Genomic DNA, 23,115 nt, shown 5'->3' with positions numbered 1-23,115 from the left:
ATTATTTCATCTGATTTGTTCTTGAATCGTGTTTTGGAAGAGAAACAGAAGAAGAATTTTATGTTTATTCTCATATTTGTGTTCAAAGAAATCAACAATGAACTGATTCCCTCGCATGCTAGGACGGTCCAAGAAGGAAACAATGATGACTCGAAAAGTTATCAAGGACCGGAGAAACTAGAGGTCCAAAGAGAATGATGAACCCATAGGCTACTACAAGTATAAGGATTTCATGACTTGCAAGCCATCATCATTTAACGAGAAAGAAGATCCCTTAGGGGTCATGAATTGGATATCAGAGATGGAGTCGACCTTCATAACATGTGGATGCATGTGAAAGCTACAAACCGCCTATGTTGTGAGGCAGTTCAATGGCACATCACTTCGTTGGTGGAACACGTTAGGGAATATTATGAGCTCCAACAAGCCACTGCAGCTGACATGGGACGAATTTTTGACCCATTTCAATAGGAAGTTCAGTTCAACTAAGAAAATTTTGGAATTGGAGAATCAATTATTGTCTTTGACAGAGGGAAGCATGTTAGTGGATGAGTATACCAATGCCTTTCACTGATAAAATGAAGTTCGCCCTACGACTTGTTCCGGACGAACTGCCAAGATTGATAGGTATGCCAAAGGGCTACCTTGGGAGTACACTGTGCCGGTTAAGCAGGCACGTATATTTGAGGCGACCGTCTGGGCTGCAAAGTCTATCGAAGAGATGATAAAGAAAAGGGCAACCGACAAAGCTGAAGTCGGTGGGAAGAGGAGAGTTGAGGGAAGCAATAACAACAACGACAAGAAAAAGAAGTATTCGAAGCGAAGCAACGAGTCTGGAGCAACCAGGAAGGGAAGTGGTACGACCAGTGGAATAAGAGGCATTATGGCGACTATGTCGTCTGCTACAAATGCAAGAAGTCGTACATATCTCTACAAACTGCCCAGTAAAAGGAAAAGCTTGCTTCACTTGAGGAGAAGAAGGGCACATAAAGGTAGAGTAACTAAAAGCTAAGAAGCAAACCCTAAGGATCCCACCAGCAAAGCCCAAGGGCAGAAGCTACCAAATCATCCATGATGAAGCGGATGTCGTTGTAGGAAATCAAGAGTAGGAAACTATTTGTTTGAAGATTGATATATGAGTAGTTGTCCTATATAAATAGTAATAGGACGTGAATCCCAATATAAGGGGCATAATGTATGAATAAATGTTGTAATCATTTTCGAAAGTTATAAAATTTCTACTTAAGTTACATCGCTGTGTGACATTAATAAATTATAATTTCAATATAATGGTTTGGTTAAGAATAAATTCTGGTATAGTGTGCTTGTAAGGAGGACACTACACGAAAAAGAATTTATACCAAAGGTTGGAAAATAGAATTGTTGTTGAAGATACGCATTAAACAAATCGTAGAGGAGTCTAGGAAATTTTTGGTTAAGAATAAATTATGGTATAATGTGCATGTAAGCATGACACTACACGAGAAATAATTTATACCAAAGGTTGGAAAATAAATTGCAGTTGAAGATACACATGAAAAAAAATCGTAGTGGAGTCTAGGAAATTTCAACATACTATAAGTTATATTATCCAACATGGATATGTGTTTATTGTTCAACAATGTGTTTATTATTTTAATAATATTATAAAGGATATTATAAAAAATTCAAGTATACTTTACATAATTTCAAAACCGTTTGACAAATTTCATATAAATATTTTTTGTATTACATTGTGTATAACCAAATATTAATAAATTATAAAATTAATCACTAAAATTACCAAATCTATTGAAGTTAACCAAAGAAATAATCATTGTTTTGGAAAATAAAAAAATGAATATATTGTTCGCTAAATTAACAATTTTATTTAATGTTATTTAGCAATCATTATGTTTAATTATTTTATATAAACGTCTTTAAAAATCATATCATCACGATGATCTTTATATTCGATTTGTGTATGACTAAAACTAAATAAACTTTTGATTTCGAATTATTTTTAACTATTTTATGGTTGATTTCAGTTTATTTCAGCAGTCTGTAAACATTAAAAAACAAACAAACTTCTTATTGCAGTTTGTAGACGTTTGATCTACCTCTTTTGCTGTAGAGGGTTGCAGATATTGTCCGCAGACTTCAGACGTTTTAGCTTTGAAAAAACAAACAACACTGTAGTCATTGTTTGTTTTGTAGTCCATAATTTCATAAGGAAATACAATATTTATGACAAATTATTTATGAACTTCGAACAAAACATTATGATTACAATGAAGTATAAGGGGGGGAAGTGAAGTATAAGGCCAAAACATACACACCGTTGAGTGAGATCACATGACAATGAATACATGACTAATTTGTGTGGCGAGATTGAAAATTATTATTTTAAGCTACTTTAAATTAATAAATTTATAGGATTTCATTTGGATTTTAATATGTTGTCATGGATTCCAAAAGATTTATGTTTAATTTGGATTTTAAAGAGATTAATGTTTAATTTGGATGTTGTTTGATGTTTTATATATTTTTTTAATAATTATTTGGTATGTTTATAAATCATGAGCATTTAATTCAATAGAAAATAATTCTCAAAAGACAAAATAATATCATTCAACATAAACATTCAAATACTGACCAAAAAACATATTTTCATTCAAATACATATTTTTCAAAGCCTCTATGCATTCATACCCTCTACACATTCATACGGAATGATTAAGATCCAATTTAGATATTTAGATCTATAACCATTAAAAATAATTTTTAAAATTGTAAGGATATAAATTAAGAGAAATTTTATATGTATTCCTAAAATATCCCTTTCTAAGTGAAATAGTGATTGATATTTTATATAGGGAAAATGACTTGATAGGGTAAGATACTTTTTGAAATGTACATATTTAGTCCTTATTCTTTTTTTTAGTAAATTAAACCCTTATACCAGATTTTTTGTAATTATGTAATCCGTTTGACCGGCTATACCCGGTATACCGGTCATATATGAATTTTCTTTTATTTTCTTGAAATAAAATAACCAGGTGGCATCCACATGTCACCTTACATGGATATTGTTAAATTACACCACATTTTTACGACAATTAGGCTCATTTAATCAGCCATTCCTCCATTCACTCAGCCGATAATCCCTCAAACTTCTTGACTCACAATCACCATCAACAATGGCAGAAGATGCAGATACAATCGTTGATGTACACTATAATGGGATGTTCACACCTACCCCATTGATGTATTTTGATGGAGTAAAAGCCTCTGTACCATACACGGTTGTGAACAAGATGAACTTCCCTGATTTCATCCCCTTTATTGAAAAGCTTACTAACAGAAGATGCAGAGATGTGTATTACTGTCCACATGAAGTGAGGTTGTCTGAGGGATTACATGCTATTCAGAATGACTGCGATTTTAACGAGTTTCTTGAAGATATCAATGAAAAGAAGAGATTGGATGTGTATGTGGATCATCATCATGAACCTTTGTTTGATTGGATTCAGGAGGAAGAAGCAGACATTGAAGATGATGATTTGGTTTATATTGATGATGTTGACTCCATTTTAGAAGATTGTCTGAAAGCTGAACATGTAGAGGACGATGTGTTGATAATTTTAATAACTTAATCTATGAATGCGGAAGCTTTTTAAGGCCAGACCTTCAAACTCGAATCCGAATAAAAGAATAATAAGAGAAGGAGATTGTGTACCTGCTTCCATTGAAGCTTTTGGATCTGAAGAACAAGCTTGGTTTTCCAGTTGATCTCAAGACAACTCCAAGACCCCTTAGCAATCAGAAAAAATGAATTTGTGAATTAATTTCGTCCTTTTGGATTTGCTCCTCATCACATATATTTATAGATGGAGATAAACCCTAATGTGAGAGATGGAAGGGATCTTGAGGATCTTGAGTCAAACCGGGAACTCAAGCCACAAATGGTAAGTAAATATCGGTTCATCAACAATCTTATACACTTGCAATAATAAATTGGATTTAAATGATAACAATTATATATGTTCATTTATAGAATGGTCCCATGATTTTCTAACAATCTCCCACTGGACCATGAATTTATAAATGTACATATAACCAGATTAGCGCTTTAATATATGTTATCATGATATTGGTACCCTTAAACAGTCTTGTCCATCAATCATAATTGTATAGGATCAATGCGGTCTTTGTTACAATTTACGTAACTAAACCATCAATGGTCACATATATAAGTATAACTAACGACATAGATTAAACATGATGCATGGTCACAAAATCAAAATTGATTTCCGACGAGTTCCTCTTTAACTTGAAGTGAGATCAAACTTCAAATAAGTGCAACTAATAATGAAATTAACCGAATTCTTAAGTCTGTACAGAAAAAAACATAATTGTTCTTAAACCAAAATAAAGCACCCAAAAATAAATTGTAAAACTCCCACTAAAACAAAATATCATCAATATTTATCACACCCATGTGTGTAGTATGCTCATGAAAGACCTTGGGAGGTAATCCCTTCGTGAGCGGATCCGCTATCATGGAGTTTGTTCCGATGTGCTCTATTGCAATTTTTCCATTTTGCACTCTTTCTTTAACAATTAGAAACTTAATGTCAATATGCCTAGACTTTGTAGAACTTCTGTTGTTGTTGGAATACAACACTGCCGACTTATTGTCACAATACAACTTTAGTGGTCTTTCAACACCAATAATACGCAGCCCCGTGACTAAGTTCCGCAGCCATATTGCATGATCTGATGCCTCGAAACATGCTACAAATTCTACCGTCATGGTGGAAGAAGTTACTAAAATCTGTTTAGCACTCTTCCATGAAATAGCTCCTCCTGGTAATAAGTAAATGTAGCCGGATGTGGATCGATAACTGTCTTGGCATCCAACAAAATCAGAATCAGAATACCCAGTAATCTCCAAAACATCTGATTTCCTATATGTGAGAATGTAGTCTTTTGTTCTCTGTAGATATCTCAAAACCCGTTTGGCTGCTTTCCAATGGTCCATGCCTGGGTTACTTAGATATCTTCCCAACATCCCTACAATGAAAGATATGTCGGGACGTGTACACACTTGAGCATACATAAGACTCCCAACAACCGATGCATAAGGAATCTTCTGCATCTCTTTAACTTCAAGGTCATTTTTAGGGCATTGATTTAGACTGAATTTGTCTCCTTTCGAAATAGGGGTGTCTCCTGGTTTGCAGTTTTGCATGCCAAATATTTCAAGAATCTTTTCAATATAGCTCTTTTGTGATAATCCTAGAATTCCACGAGACCTGTCTCGTTGAATTTGGATTCCTAATACAAATGAGGCGTCCCCAAGATCTTTCATCTCAAAATGCTTTGAAAGAAATTTCTTGGTCTCATATAAGACCCCTAAATCATTAGTGGCAAGTAATATATCATCAACATACAAGACCAGAAAGATGTATTTACTCCCACTGAACTTGTGATATACACAATCATCTACTATATTTGCCTCAAAACCAAATGAGACAACGATTTGATGAAACTTGTGGTACCACTGACGGGAGGCTTGCTTGAGTCTATAGATAGATTTATTTAGTTTGCAAACCATTTCCTTTGAGTCGTTCGATACGAAGTTTTCTGGTTGCACCATATATATAGTTTCATCAATGTCACCATTGAGAAATGCTGTCTTAACATCCATCTGATGTAACTCAAGATTGTAATGTGTGACTAGTGCCATGATCAACCTAAAAGAATCTTTTGATGAAACTGGAGATAATGTCTCTTTAAAATCAATTCCTTCCTTTTGAGTATAGCCCTTAGCTACAAGACGTGCCTTATGTCTTTCCACATTACCTTTTGAATCCCTTTTGGTCTTAAAAATCCATTTGCAACCAATAGGCTTCGAACCTTCAGGTAGTGGAACAAGTTCCCAAACTTTATTGTCTTGCATGGACTTATACTCCTCGTTCATGGCATCAATCCACTTTTGAGAATTTGAACTTTGCATGGCCTGAGAGAAGTTGATTGGATCATTTTCAATCATTCCATCTGGTTCTTCATTTTCTTGGAGATATACATGGAAATCCGAAGGGATTGCACTTCTCCTTTCTCTAGTGGATCTCCTAAGTTGAGGTTGTTGAGGTTGTTCATTATGAACAGGAGAGTGAATAACATTGTCTTGTTGAGGTTCCTGAATTACTTCTTCTTCGACAGGCACATTAATTTGTGTATCGTCAAAAGTAACAGTAGGAATCGAGATTGATTCCTCCTCAAAGACAATGTCTCTAACCTTATTTCTCCCTCCAAACTCAACATCCTCAAAAAACGTTGCAGTTCCTGTTTCAAAAATTGATTTTGTTGCAGGATCATAAAACTTATAACCCCTGGATCGTTCAGAATAGCCAATGAAGTAGTTGCTAACGGTTTTGGAGTCCAATTTCTTTTCATTCGGCCTATAAGGCCTTGCCTCAGCTGGACATCCCCAAATACGAAGATGAGTTAAACAAGGCTTTTTCCCTGTCTAAAGCTCATAAGGTGTTTTAACAGCTGCTTTAGTTGGTACTCTATTAAGAATGTAAGCTGCAGTCTTAAGTGCTTCACCCCATAGTGACTCTGGTAAAGTAGAATGACTTATCATACTCCTTACCATATCCTTAAGAGTTCTGTTGCGTCTTTCAGATACACCATTCATGCTAGGCGAACCTGACATTGTGTATTGTGGGACGATTCCACATTCCTCTAGGAATTTAGCAAAGGTCCTGGACGTTGTTCACCCGATCCGTCATATCTACCATAGTACTCACCAGCACGGTCAGATCTAACACATTTAATCTTTTTATTAAGTTGGTTCTCAACTTCAAGTTTAAAAGATTTAAACACTTCCAATGAGATTTTTCATGAATAAGATATAGATACCCATAACGTGAGTAATCGTCTATGAATGATATAAAATATTGTTGACCATTCCAAGAAGCCGAAGGGAATGGTCCACAAATATCTGTATGTATCAATTCTAAGACATCTGAAGACCTGGTGGCATCTAATCTTTTGGTTTTTGTCTGTTTTCCTTTGATGCATTCAACACAAATTTTCAAATCTGTGAAGTTGAGGTTACTTAACACTCCATCTGACACAAGCCTATCAATTCTCATTTTTGAGATATGGCCTAAGCGTTTGTGCCATAGTGTTGCTGAATTTTCATTATTTAATTTTCGCTTAGTACCACGTGAATCCACGTGCAAGGTTTCATTATATGAAGTAACAATATCAAGCATATATAACTTATCACAATACGTTAGAGAACCAGTACCGATAACATTTGAATTTAAAGACAAACTAAATTCACCATTTCCAAAAGAACAATAATAACCAGATTTATCCAATTTAGAAACAGAAACCAAATTGCGTCTAAAAGACGGTACAATGCAAGTGTCTTGAAAATCCAAATAAAAACCAGTATCTAGTAATAAACGAAATGTGCCAACTGCTTTGACTTCAACCTGCTTGCCATCACCCACATAGATGTATCTTTCAACATCATTTGGTTTTCGGTAGTTCAGGCAACCCTGCATAGAAATACTTACGTGAGTAGTAGCACCAGAGTCTACCCACCAAGTATTTCTAGGTACAGAAACTAAATTAATTTCAGAACAGACCAAAGCACGAATTATACCCTTCTTAACTCGCCAAGCGTGGTATTTCGGACAATTCGGCTTCAAATGACCAGGTTCTTGACAAAAGAAGCATTTAGGAGGTCCTGATTCCTTTTTCTTTTGATCATTACCTAAATGTTGTTTCTTTTGCATTGGTCCCTTAGTAGCAGCTTCTTTTCTCTTTCTTTTGCCCTTACCTTTAGAGGTACTAGCAAAATGAGCACTCTCAGTTGTTTCCTGCTTCATCCTTTCTTCTTCTTGCACACAAAAGGAAATGAGCTCATTAAGAGTCCATTTGTCCCTTTGGCAGTTGTAACTGACCTTGAACTGGTTAAATTGTGCAGGAAGAGAAAGCAACACCAAATGAACTAGAAAATCATCAGAAATTTCTAGTTTCAATGCCTTAAGTTTTGAAGCAAGATGAGACATTTCCATGATGTGCTCCCTTATGTTTCCTTTGCCTTTATACTTCATTGAAATCATCTTTTGCAAAAAAGTACTTGTTTCAGCCTTATCATTTTTTGCAAAACGTTGTTCAATTTCAGCAAGAAAATCTTTAGCATTAATAGACTGCTCATTTGCACCTCTAAAAGCTTCTGGAACGCCGCGCTTAATGATCATTAGACTCATGCGATTTGAGCGATCCCATTTTTCAGCATCCCTTTTGTTCTTCACTGAACTTGTGGCAGTAAGGATGGGTTGCTCAATCCGAAGTGCAAGGTCAAGATCCATGCAGCCGAGAACTAACATAATGTTCTCTTTCCATTCCTTAAAGTTAGTCCCATTAAGGACTGGAATGTGATTCAAGTTGGAAGATATTATGCCACAATTAGCATTTGTTGTATTTCAGAACAAAATATTAATTAGTTTTCATGCTTATTAAACCATAATTATAATCAATAAAATTCAATTTATGACATCACAATATATCGACACAACATTAATATCAAGTCTTTGGACAACAATATTAACTTGTAAGAGATATCTTGTTTAAGTAGTAAAAAATATTAACAATAAAATATGTTAATCAATAAGCCCCTTTTTGGATTGACTGATTAATCACATGAAACCTAAAAATTATCATATATTTACCACTATATATATGTGTTTATCCGACCAAATATTAACCTACCTTTGGGTCGATTAATATCCACATTGACAAACACATAAACCATAAAAAAAATTAATAATAATATATGACAATAAATCATCCCATCTAACAAGCCCCTCTTTGGATTGACTTATTAATGACATGTAACCAAAAAATAATTATCGCATATTCATTATCATATTCGTGTTTATTCGGTAAAATATCAACCTACATTTGGGTAGATTGGTATCCCCAATAATAAACACATAAACCGTAATATTTAGATTCTTAGAAAATTAATTTTCACAAAAAAACATCACTTTGCGTCAATAAATTTGCCAAGAAAATAAATAATGTCATAACTGAATTTATTGACAACCAAAATAATTTCATAAAAAACTGATAATAAATTCAAATATCATTAACAGTGCTTATCGAATAAAAATGTAGCTCTTTAATTAAATTGCATGCACACTAACGTAATTAAATTGTAGACATGCTGACAACAGTAAACATTATCACATAAAAAACTGCTTTCTTAAATCATATACACGGCAAAGTCAAATAATAATAAAAGCTAAGAGAATATATGTGTATTATATGTACAGCTCAAAACGAGAGATAATATAAACACAAGGGCTAAAGGCATTTATTTATTTTAACAAAGTGCATGTATATGTGGTCTCCAAAACAACTTACGACTTCAAGACAAATTACAATCCACAAATATTTGCATGTTAGTTTAAAGTTGTATTGGCACAAATAATACTTATTAATTTTATCTAATATGTACATAAGTAAAAATATCAATAGCCATTCACAAAAGACAAAAAAATATATATAAAACATAATACACAGCGTTCGCATGACAGACTTTAATAGTCACTATCAAACTTATTAGTCAAACATTTGTTTGGACAATTGTAAAGCAATGTCGGCAACAAAAGGTAAAAGCAAATAGTACATGAATTTAACAACTCAAACAAAGATATTGTGCCTTTAATACGGATAATCGTAAAATATTTGAAGTTTTACTTTTCTTTTGGAGCAAGAAGCAATCTCAGTAGCAAAAATACAAATATATATTACATCCTTCGTTATTCATCGACAGTCAAAGAAAAATCAAGCATCTGATGAAATAAATAGTTCTCGACGTAACGAAGAACATGTATGTTTCAAATATAATGTTAGAGATCTTAAACCAACAGAAAATTTCTATTATCAAATTCGAGAAGGCTTTGATACCAGTTGTTGATAATTTTAATAACTTAATCTATGAATGCGGAAGCTTTTTAAGGCCAGACCTTCAAACTCGAATCTAAATAAAAGAATAATAAGAGAAGGAGATTGTGTACCTGCTTCCATTGAAGCTTTTGGATCTGAAGAACAAGCTTGGTTTTCCAGTTGATCTCAAGACAACTCCAAGACCCCTTAGCAATCAGAAAAAACGAATTTGTGAATTAATTTCGTCCTTTTGGATTTGCTCCTCGTCACATATATTTATAGATGGAGATAAACCCTAATGTGAGAGATGGAAGGGATCTTGAGGATCTTGATTCAAACCGGGAACTCAAGCCACAAATGGTAAGTGAATATCGATCCATCAACAATCTTATACACTTGCCATAATAATTTGGATTTAAATGATAACAATTATATATGTTCATTTATAGAATGGTCCCATGATTTTCTAACACGATGAAGTTATATCTCTCAAAAGAAACTTCAATGATCAATTCCTCAACAAACTTTGTCCAATACAGAATGATGACTTGGTTGAATAAGATCATAATGCAATACGACCTATTTACCCAAGACATGATCATACTCAGGAATGGAATGAGATGAAGCCCCGATTAGGTATGAAATACTATACTATTGCTGAACTTAAATACTCTCTTAGTTGCTATGCTGTAGCAAATGGTTATGATCTGTGGTATGAAAAGAATGACAAGAGTAGGTTGTTAGTTAGGTGTTGTAAAGGAAAGAATCCAACATGCCCTTTTAGATTGTATACTTCCTGGATGAAAGAGGAACACACTTTTTAGATTAAGTCTCTTATAACAGAGCACAAGTGCTCTAGGGCATTCAAACTTGGGTCAATTGTAACATATAAGTGGATAGGGAAACAATTTGTGAATGATGTTTTGAAGAGTCCTAAACTGAGTTTGAGGAAAATGAAAGCCCTAGTATTTAAGAGATACAACATTAAAGTCAAGGATGGAACTGGATGCAGCCAAGACAAACCTGTGACCTTAGAGTAATTAGGTTTTGGTGTAGTGGGGAATGCATGTGATATATATTTTGATGTAGTGTGGAGTAATCTTTTGAACTTAATTACTATATTACCCCTACTAGTTGTTTACTTTTGATGTACTTGTCGAATATTTTGAACTAAATTACTGTATTACCCATACTGGTGGGCTTATCTTTTGTAATTATTAAATGGCTTGATGCCTTTTTTTAGCCACTTTTATTTGTCTTTACATCCAATTGTCTATAAAAGAATATTTCCTGGAATTTGTATTGGTTTTACCTCCATTTGACTGACTTAATTACATCAACATTCATACATAATATCAATAAACTTTACCATTACATAAACATAAAGTACATCAACATCCATTACATAAACAAGAATTACACAACAAGTCTATTACATCAACATCCCCTAAAACCTCCAGAAGCATATCTTCAACCCCAAAACATAACCTTAACAATGACTAGCAGAATCAGTACACAAACCATAACCTTCAACTGTTTCACTTATTCTCTAACAGATGCCACATCCTCTAAAACTTGTATAAGATAATCTGCAACATCTGAAATAGTATATTCTGCAATAGGCTTCATATTCTCAGGTTCTTCATCAATCCATTCCCAAACTTTACACTTTTTCCCTGGTTTCTGTAGTAATAAAATCAACAACATAGAAGGTAAGAAGAAGAAAATTGATGCTATTTGACAAATAAAATCAATTTAGGTATTTACCAATGAGTTAGGGCACACTCATAATTTATTTCCAGGGTTATCTTTGGTCTTGGAGGTACGAATTCTTATAGGGAGTTTACAATCACAGATGATTTCCTTATCTACTCTGTGATTGCTTGAACCTGTGGAGATTCTTGAGCCACTCGACGTCTTCTTTCTTCTTCTACGACAAAATCGTGATTCCTCCTGATTTTGGATGTTAACATTCGTTTATAAGGAGTGACTAAGCTAATTAATTGTTATGCAGTTGTTTTTAGTGTCACGTGTGCTTCCACATCAGCAAAATCTATAGAATCCGGTCAAAAGGACCTAATGTGTACATATTAATAAAGTATAAGGGTTTAATTTAAAAAAAAATAATGACTAAATATGTACATTTCAAAAAATTACTTACCATATAAGTCATTTTCCCATTTATATACTAGAAGGGCTATACTAGCACCTAAATCAAAAACAAATTTTAACTCGAAGGGCTATAGTTGTTTCGAGTGAAGGGTTCTCAACTCGCAACTGATTATTTGATGAACGTGAGAAAAAAAAAAAATCTTGGCGTCTTTACGAATTCTTCGAGTCGTTAAACCCTTACAACAAATGCTAATATGGAAACATTTTCAAGTCGTTAAACCCTCTGTATTGAAAAACCCTAACCAAAATATACAACAATGGCTTCTAACGTACATTCTGGGAACGTAACCGCTGCCCGAACCTCCGAAACTGAGATTCCCCTCACTGCCACCGTAGAAACCGAGCGGACGGTGGGAGCGGAAGTGAAAGAGGAGAAGCTAGTAGCTGATCATCCAACGGTTACTGAGGTAGCTCCGGCTGCAGAAACGACGGTTCCTAAGAAGAAACGACCTGGATACTGTATGTTTCGGGTTATAGTGCCTGTGCATAAAGTTGAGAGTATTATAGGACGGAATGGAGGTCTAATCAAGATGTGCGAAGAGACTAAAGCTAATATTCGTGTACTGAAAGGCCCTGTTTCTGACCCTAACCGCATTGTAAGTTGATCTTTTGAGATTTCTGGTTCTTTTTGTTTTGGATAAACAAGTTAGTTTTCAATTTGTGTCACTGTTGCTTTTTCATACTTTTTAGTACCTAGGTCGTTTGGTAATTGAGAAACATGTTTTAATAGTTTTATTGACCATGGATTAAGCCTTACATGATACATGAAATAAAAACTAACCACATGTTTACAATTTACCTAACATTTTTAGGTAGAAATATCTAGCAAGGAAGATATAGAGGCACCTTTGTCACCTGCAATGGATGCTGTGATAAGAGTATTTAAATGTGTTAATGAATTTCCAGAAAATGAAAGTGATGGTGTAGCCTCTATTCCATTTTGTTCAATTCGACTGTTGTTAACATCAATACAAGCCACGAGTTTGCTTGAGACACAAGGATCTCTTTTAAAGAGAATACAGGAGAACACGGGTTGTTATATTCGCATTTTATCTTGTGGTATAGATTCTGTTCTAAATCTAATGATTATCTATTTATATGTATATAGGATTTTTTTTTTCACATGACACACAATTTCTATGTTGTCTTCAAAGTTTAAAACAACAAAACCCAAATCCCACTGGAATACAGTTAGGGGAGGTTAGATGCAGACAGTTGTATCTCCACCCAAAGGTAGAGAGACTGCTTCTATAGATAAAATTAGAATTTTATTATCATTATCATCATTTGTGACAACTCAGCGATTGAATCTGATAAGCCAATTCTTTGACAATAGCATCCTACTTTCATTTCTTTATCTTACAACACTGTACTTTCTAAAAGTTTCTTATTAAGACATTGTACTCTGAAAAATCTAGCCAGTTATAGTATTGTACTTTCAAATTTTCTTCTCTTATAAGGACATTATAATTTGAAAAATTTAGCTAAGTATAGCAGTAAAAATTGATTTGTATTTGGATGACGTTGCTATTATTGGGTAAATATTTTCAATGTAGAATGTTGTACTATGAAGAAATGTAAAAGGGATGCTACAATAAAGTGTTAACCGCAAGAAATTATAAATAGAAATATGTTCTTATTTCTTGTATTTAGCCTATACTAAACACATTAATGAAAGTATGTTTCTGTTTCTTGTATTTAAACCTAAAGTTTATTCGAAACAACTCATTTATAAGTTATTTTGACATGTGTGATATATATGCTTCAACTTTTTAGTTTTTAGAAGCATCTCCATTTCAATATATGTTTGTCTCCAAGATTTTCTCTTTTTGTTTTTACGGTTTTTTATTGGTTTCAAATACTTACTATTTCCACTTTTTTTTTTTCTGCCAGATGAAGTATCAAAATTATCCACCAACTCAGATGATAGAGTTGTCAATTTAAAGGGAGAAGGTCTCAAGGTTCTGCAAGCTTTAGAAGCTGTTCTCGGACACCTATGCATGTTTTTGGTTGATCATACCATTCTTCCTCTCTATGAGAAGACTGTAAGTTGTTCAGATTTTGGGCAGTTTATTTTGGGCTAAATGCAAGAAGTAGCAACATACTTTCATTTATTGTTTTTAACCCAAATGATTACATTGAGGAATATAATAATTACTCGAGTATTCGGCTATTTGCTCTATAACAATATTCTGACAAGAAGTAGCAACATACTTTCATTTATTGTTTTTTTTTTTTTTAATTTTAATTTTAATGTTCACAAGTTAAGACCGGGCCAAGTAGTCTTAAACACGCGTCACAGTAAGAAGCGCCGCCGAATCGTTGCTGCTGAAGCACCACATAAAGAAGGGATGGTGTGTAGCTCTTTGGTTAAAGTACCTCCAGAGTTGCCTCAAGTACAACCCGCAACTGCATGTGTGACAGTAGAGAATAAAGCTGAGGTACCACCAGAATTGCCTCAAGTACAACCCGCAACTGCATTTGTGACAGTAGAGAATAAAGCTGAGGTACCACCAGAATTGCCTCAAGTACAACCTGCAACTGCATGTGAACCTATAGAGACTAAAACCGAGGTGCTGGTTTCTGTTGATGATTCGAACATGGTTGAAGACCAGGCTTTGACCGGACCGGAACCGGGTAACAATTTGTTTTTCTTATTTGAAAGGGTTTGTGTTCATTTCTCATATTGATGATGTGTAACTAACTCTCTGGTTGAAGTTGAAATACATCCAAAGTGGAATTATTCTGTTTTTCATGTGTGATCTTTTAGGTGAAATAACCGAAGAACCTCAAGCAGCCGTACCTCTTGTTCCGCTATCATCCAAAAAGTCACCACCGCCCTCAGCCGCTACTGTAGCACAAGTGGAACCACAGAAAAAACCGATAATGTGCAACTCTCTGGTTAAAGTTGAAGTACCACCAGAATTGCCTAAAGTACAACCTGCAAGTGTAGTGGCAATAGAGACTAAAAGGAGGATGTCGGTTTTTGAAGAAGAAATATTGGGAGTCTTGAAGATGATAGCTGATAACATTAACAACAAACCAGAATCACCTCCAAAACCAACATTTGAAGATTGTGAAAAGAAGTTGAATGAGCTTGGGTGGGCGAAAGATGATCCGTTACACCTAGTTGCACTCCCCATTTTTTGTGATGAAAAAGAGAACTATAGGGAATTATGGATGAAATTAAACCCGAATTTGTGTGTTAGTTGGGTTAGAATGATTGGACGTAGTAAAAGATTCACGTAATTGAATTAGTTTATGTTACGGTTTTGTTGGGATTTGTATAAATGTGAATATGAATCAATTAAGCGTAAACTGCAAAAATGCTGTGGTTTGCAATCTTTTGAGAGGGTTTGGTTGTTTAGGTCCATGGAATAGTATAGTTAACATCTATTTGTTTTGGTTTGTTAAGCTTTGATAAATGACCATTTCGCACTCTTAATTATTATTATTATCGCTATTAATAGTATATTGCTAATATTAATTAATTAATTAATTATACATCGTTGTCGCTACTCCAAGGTCCATCATTGCCAAGAGACTGAAAATAGGAGTAAACCGCCAAACTGCCATGTGAGTTTTGGTGCTGGAGCTGGCCTCTCGCTGTTGGCGTGATGGCTGCTTGGCCAAGGTTAGACGAGATATGATACATATTCAAAGGAATAACTTAGTACTTTCTATATTTATATATTCAAGTTCAAGCAATTAACTGAAATTAAAGCAAAAACCTTACTTTACAAGGGGCATGGCATCCAAGCATTCCAATTAACATCAAATTTGAAAGCTCGATGTTTTTAGGAAAACAAATTTAAAACTATACTATCAAAAATAATATTGTTACAAATAAGATTGTCATAAAAAACCACTGAATTTTGTTGCTTCCACAACACCCAAATTGTAGTCAAAATAATCACCTCAACCCGCCTCTTCTCAATATACTCGACCATATGGAGTCATCCACCTAAGAAAGTCATTCAACTATAGAATTCGACAAAGGGAATACGACATCACAACAATGCTCTACACGTCACCACACATTCATCGAAACTTGACAATGAAAGAATCGATGAAAAGTAGTCTCCACCCCCATATTGCAAATTGGACACACCAAGGAATTTAATTCAATGCCTTTTTTGACAAGTTAAAACAAGTTGGAAGCCTATCAAAGATCAACCGCCAAATAAATATGTTTACCTTCTTTGGGACTATTTTACACCATCTTCCTATTAACATCAACAAGAGAAACACCATCAATATGTTTTTGTTGAGTTAGCTGTGGAGCACCCGAGAATACGGGTCTAGATTTGATGATACTTCAATGCCATGCAACACCGCCAGTAACCCAGCGAAGTTGCTCATTTTCATGGCCTAGCTCCCTGAATTTCCCTCCTCCAAACCCATATCCAACGACCTCCTTGAACCCGATCCATACAACCAATCAAAACTTCCAACAAACGTAAGATATTGTTGATTATGTGTTTAACTAACATTCACGATATTGGTGATTATGTGTTTAACTAACATTCACGTTAGACTTGGACTTAGAATTAACTCCACTTTATGATTGCCTTTGGTGGATCAACCATGAACCAAGATGCACATGTTAGGCGTATGTGTCCCGCCTGTTAGCTGGCAGTCACTCCATTTTTTTATTATCAAACGCTCCCTTAGAATGGGATACCATTATGTTTTCATGAAATTATGTTTTTGTGCATGTCAATAACATTGCAACCGACAAACATACAGTTGTAAGAGTTATTTAAATAAAACGTAAGATAATGTTGATTATGTATTTGACTAACATTCACGTTAGACTTGGACTTAGAATTAACTCTACTTTATGATTATGAATTTGTTGGATCAATCATGAACGAAGATCCACATGTTAGGCGTATGTGTCCTACCTGTTGGCGGGTAATCACTCCGGTTTTTTTATTATCAGACGTTCCCTTAGGATGGGATACAATTATGTTTTCGTGCACATCCAACTTGAGGTTTATCCATCAACGATTGTAAAACTTCCATCACTTAATATGATTATTCACATTCAACGTGTGAACGGACACATGAAAATGCACAACCTCTTGTATGTAGCCGGATACATCTCCATTATGAAATAACCTCAACCACTTTATTACACTGTGTAAATCGTAGGTGTTTGAAAGTCTATATCACATGACCACTTGGTAAACCAATATATCGTCATTTCCTACATGTACATTATCATCTCTTGTAGGTTGACAATAACAATTTTCTTGAGGACGGACACTTGATAGTTGTTGGTGTCGATTTGGTATGCCCTCCATTTTGCACACTTATAAATCCTCCTTTCAAGAATCTTCTTATCATGCAGGACAGTGTTGTAAAATCCTGACTAGATTCCGAACCTTCTCATCACTTAATATAATTATTCACATTCAGTATGAACGGACACATGAAAATGCACGGACTCTATGTATGTAGCTCGGTACATCTCCATTATGAAATAACCTCAACCAATTTATTACACTGTGTAAATCGTAGGTGTTTGAAATTCGATATCATATGACCACTTGGTAAACCAATACATTGCCATTTTCCACATATTCCTTATCGTCTCTTGTAGTTTGACAAATTTTTTTTGTAGTCAGTCACTTGATAGTTGTTGGTGTCGATTTGGTATTCCTTCTATGTTGCACACTTATGAATACTCCTTTCAAGAACCTTCTCGTCGTGCATGGCAGTGTTGTAAAATCTCGACTAAGTTCCGATTAATCTTCGATTAGTCCATAGACGCTACTCCACAGACTGAAGACGCCTAACAATTAATTTCTGCCTACACAATGAGCAAAGCAGTAGCAAACAATGAAATTTTAACACTTTGAAGGTGTTATATTTCAGTAGAAACTATTTGAAAGGACCCCTTTCATAATTTAACATTATTACTCCAAGTTACTCCAAAACATGCTACATGCATATTCATAAACATATTTTATAGATATATGGTCTTATTACAAAAGACTGGATACAAACCGACTAACGAGGTTTTTACAAAGTTATATATATATATATATATATATATATATATATATATATATATATATATATATATATATATATACACATATTCATAAACATATTTTATAGATATATGGTCTTATTACAAAAGACCGGATACAAACCGACTAACGAGGTTTTACAAAGTTTATATATATATATATATATATATATATATATATATATATATATATATATATATATATATATATATATATATATATATATATGGAAACGGCCATTGATTAAGCGGAAGCCTACTCGCATATTTCAGCGAGCACCCCGGGTTCGAGCTCATTTACAGGGCAAACCCAGCCCCCACAGGGGTTTCCAGGGAAAATTTCCCCACATGTGGCACAAGTTTAAGAGGCTCCCGTGGCTTTTGCAGGGATTGAACTCCCGACCTCTGACCTCGTGGGTATTAAACCCGGTACCTCTTCCCAGCTAGGTTGGAAGTCATTGGTATATATATATATATATATATATATATATATATATATATGTAACGACGTAAATTTCCAAAACAATTTTTCATTTTAAAAACATACTCTCATTCATAAAATATCATAGTAATCCAATGTAACACATGTTATCTCAATAAACAAATCCCAAGATCCTCAAATACATAAATCCTCTCAGTGTGTACGGATCATGTCGGCACCTTCCCGCGATCCTCGCTAGTACCTGAAACACATAACACAACAACTGTAAGCATAAATGCTTAGTGAGTTCCCCAAAATACCACATACAACACATACGCCACTTGAGGCTACAGTACGACCCTCCGGTCGATGTGTCTCAGCGGGACCGTCCAGTCCCGTAGCTCGTTGGACCCTCTGGTCCGGTCATAGCTCGTTGGACCCTTCGGTCCGGTCTATCTCGTTGAACCCTTCGGTCCGGTCTATATCGTTGGACCGTTTGGTACGGTCTATATCGTTGGACCCTCCGGTCCGGTCTATACAACACATAGCATACATATATCACAATGCACATAATCTCATATATACACATAGCATACAAGACCCTCCGGTCTACACATAAATACCACTTTAGGTAATGTATAGTGAGAAGACTCGCCTCGTATGATGTCTAGTAACTCACGTGCTCGATATCCCTGAATCTCGAAACAACGACCTAGCCACGCCTAATCACATAAAGTAATTATTTCAAATCATTAACGGCTCTCAAGGCTAGACTAATCCCTTCTTATGTCCTCTCAGAAGGCTAAAAGACCATTTTACCCCTCAATGGTCCCGAAAGTCCAATTGTTGACCAAACCCTAAAAGTCAACAAAAGTCAACTCTCCGGGTTACGCTGCGCGTACCAAGCCTGTACGCTGGGCGTACCCGGCGACCTCACAGAAACGGGGAACGGGACCCCCTACGCCGCGCGTACTGGGATTACGCCCAGCGTAACTCCCAGTTTCAGACTCCTTAGCTCTTGAGGTCTTAAACAGTTAAGACCCACGTCCAACTTTTAGATCTGACCATTTCTAAGCCTCTTAATCCATAAAGTTGGTGACTTTAAGCCTTTGCATTGCTGGACAAGTCACTAACACCCATAACATTCCATTTCTCAACTCTAGAAAGCTCATAATTCAAGCATGACCTCATATCAACGACCAAGATGGAAACTTTATGGATCTATAACACAAATATCACTGAAATGGGACAGATCTAGGTCCATGGAGTCCTTTATGCTCATAAAGTCTCCACCTTTGGGACTTTAACCCTAGAAATGGTCCATGAAGCACAAATCAAAAATAACAAGGAAAGCTTTGAGCTTTATACCTCCAAGTGAAGCTCCTCCCTCTATAGAACTCAGATCCAAGCTTGTACTCCAACTTCTAGCCTCCACAAGAACCTCCTATTCTTCTTTACTAACACACAAAGACACTTTCTTGCTCAAGAACACATACTAGCTTTAGAACGATAAAGTTGCTCTTCTAGGGTTTCTCTCTAAGGGATGGTGGTTGGGGACAAGACCATCTCATTCCTTTTATAGCCCTCAAGCCACAATTAGGGTTTTGCACCTGGGCCAACTACGCCCAGCGTAACCCTGGGTACGCCCAGCGTACCTAGGCGAGCCCGCGTCCAAAATAAGAGCATGAGTACGCGCAGCGTACTCATTTGCTACAATTTCCACTCAAGGGCTAATCTTGACAACTTGACAAAAGAGAAGGGTTAAATAGTTGTACCTGAATTTCGGGATGTTACAATTCTCCCCCACTAGATCTAGACTTCGCCCTCGAAGTCTCATGCTGAAAACAACTCCGGATGCTGCTCCCACATCTCTGACTCTGTCTCCCAGGTCAGCTCAGACCCCCTCCGATGTTGCCACTGAACCTGAACCAGGGGCACCTCCTTGTTCCTCAGAACCTTGATCTTTCCATCCACAATCGCGATTGGCCTCTCAGCATAATTCAGGCTCGCATCCACCTGAATATCCTCCAGCGGTACCACCGCCGACTCGTCGGCTATACACTTCCTCAACTGAGACATGTGGAAAGTATCATGAATCTGGCTCAACTCCGCAGGTAGCTTTAACCGATATGCTACCTTGCCCACCCTCGCGGTCACCATGAACGGACCGATGTACCGGGGCCCCAACTTGCCCCTCTTCCTGAATCGGATCACTCCTTTCCAAGGGGACACTTTCAGGAGTATGAAGTCCCCCACCTGGAACTCCAGCTCGGATCGTCGCCGATCCGCATAACTCTTCTGACGACTCTGAGCCGTCAGTAACCTCTGTCTAACCTGCTGTATCTGCTCTGTCGTCTGCAGCAGTATCTCAATGCTACCTATCACCCGCTGTCCTACCTCTCCCCAGCAAATGGGAGTCTGACACCTCCTCCCATACAACAACTCGAAGGGAGGCATACCAATACTAGAATGGTGGCTGTTGTTGTAGGAAAACTCAGCCAACGACAAGTACGTGTCCCAACTTCCCCCGAAGTCCAACACACATGCTCGAAGCATGTCCTCGAGTGTCTGAATCGTCCGCTCACTCTGTCCGTCCGTCTGGGGGTGGTAGGCGGTACTGAAATGCAACCTCGTACCCAACTCCTCGTGGAACTTCTTCCAGAACCTGGAAGTGAAACGTACATCTCGATCTGACACAATCGAGATCGGCACCTCATGCCGCGATACCACCTCCCTCACATACAACTCTGCCAGCCTCTCAGCAGAAGAGCTCTCACTGATAGCAAGAAAATGCGTGCTCTTCGTCAGTCGGTCGACGATCACCCAAATTGCATCGACACCCCGTGAGGTCCTCGGCAATTTGGTGATGAAATCCATAGAAATCTGTTCCCACTTCCATTGGGGAACCTCAAGTGGCTGCAACTTGCCATGCGGACGCTGGTGCTCGGCCTTAACCCTGCGACAGGTTAAACATCTCTCAACAAACCATGCTACATCCCTCTTCATATAGGGCCACCAATAGTCTCTCTTCAGGTCCAAATACATCTTAGTGGCCTCGGGATGGATCGAGAACCTCGATCGGTGCGCCTCCTCCATCAAAGTGGTGCGCGTCCCGCCTGCATACGACACCCAAATCCGACCCAGAAAGGTCATCAGCCCACGACTATCGGTAGCAAACTCAGGTACCTGCCCAATCACCCGCTCTCTCTTGCGGTTCTCCGGTCTCACGGCCTCTATCTGGGCCTCCCGAATGGTGTCCAACACCGGATTCATCACTGTCAATCGCATACAAGTGTCTCGAATCGGGGCACTCTCCGCCCTACGACTCAGTGCATCAGCTACAACATTAGCTTTGCCCGGGTGGTACAGGATCTCACAATCGTAATCCTTTACCACATCCAACCATCTCCTCTGGCGCATATTCAGGTTGGGCTGATCCATCAGATACTTCAAACTCTTGTGGTCCGTGTATATGGTACACCGAACCCCGTACATGTAATAGCCGGCCAACCCCAGAAAACTCCTGATCTCGGTAGGGGTTCTCGGCACCTCCCAACTCATCACCGCCTCAATCTTGGCCGGATCGACCAATATCCCATTCTGATTAACAAGATGTCCCAGGAACTGGACTTCTCGTAACCAGAAATCACACTTGGAGAATTTGGCGTAAAGCCTCTCCGATCTCAGAACTCCGAGGATCTCCCTCAAATGCTCCTCATGCTGCTCTCTGGATCTCGAATACACCAATATGTCATCGATGAACACGATCACCGATCGATCCAACATCGGCCTACATACCCTGTTCATGAGATCCATGAACGCTGCCGGTGCATTGGTGAGCCCGAAAGGCAGCACCACGAACTCGTAATGCCCGTAACAAGTCCTGAACGCCGTCTTCTGGACATCCTCATCACGCACTCTCATCTGATGATATCCAGACCTCAGATCAATCTTGGAGAACCAAGACGCTCCCTACAACTGATCAAACAGATCATCAATCCTAGGCAGTGGGTAACGGTTCTTGACCGTTAACTTGTTCAACTCTCGGTAATCAATGCACATCCGGTGTGAACCATCCTTTTTCTTGACAAAAAGGATCGGCGCTCCCCACGGCGAGCTACTCGGTCTGATAAATCCCTTCCCCAACAACTCCTGAAGCTGTGAGGATAACTCATGCATCTCTGGTGGCGCAAGGCGATAGGGCGCCTTGGCGATAGGCACCGCTCCCAGAACCAAATCGATGCGAAACTCCACCTGCCTCTCGGGAGGCACACCCGACAACTCCTCGGGGAAAACGTCTGGGAACTCACGCACTATCGGCACATCATCAACAGAACTAGGTCTCTCCGCTGCTACTCGTGTGTCTATCACATAGGCCACAAACCCACTACAGCCCTGCTGTAGACTCTGCCTCGCTCTAGCAGCCGAACAGAATGCTGACCCTGAACGGGTACCCTCGCCGTACACCGTAAGAACTCCCCCGCTAGGGTCTCGTATCGTCATCAACTGTCGCTCGCAGTCT

At 37.4% G+C, this 23,115-nt stretch overlaps 1 protein-coding gene across 1 annotated transcript; it reads left to right on the top strand.

The window, feature by feature from the left end:
* The first annotated feature begins 12,190 nt into the window (after window positions 1-12,190).
* On the top strand, window positions 12,191-15,583 carry LOC145123285 (uncharacterized). Its single transcript, XM_079058500.1, has 5 exons — window positions 12,191-12,728; window positions 12,945-13,191; window positions 14,026-14,177; window positions 14,397-14,769; window positions 14,903-15,583. Exons 1-5 carry the CDS (start codon window positions 12,390-12,392, stop codon window positions 15,379-15,381), a joined length of 1,590 nt encoding a protein of 529 aa, XP_078914626.1. The 5' UTR covers window positions 12,191-12,389; the 3' UTR covers window positions 15,382-15,583.
* The last annotated feature ends 7,532 nt before the right edge of the window (window positions 15,584-23,115 follow it).

The sequence above is a fragment of the Lactuca virosa genome, chromosome 7 (assembly GCF_052849685.1).
Source record: "Lactuca virosa cultivar CGN04683 chromosome 7, Lactuca_virosa_CGN04683_v6, whole genome shotgun sequence".
NCBI classification, from domain to species: Eukaryota; Viridiplantae; Streptophyta; class Magnoliopsida; order Asterales; family Asteraceae; genus Lactuca; species Lactuca virosa.
Note: the sequence above shows the minus strand (reverse complement) of the source record. Positions and strands in the feature narration are given on the sequence as shown.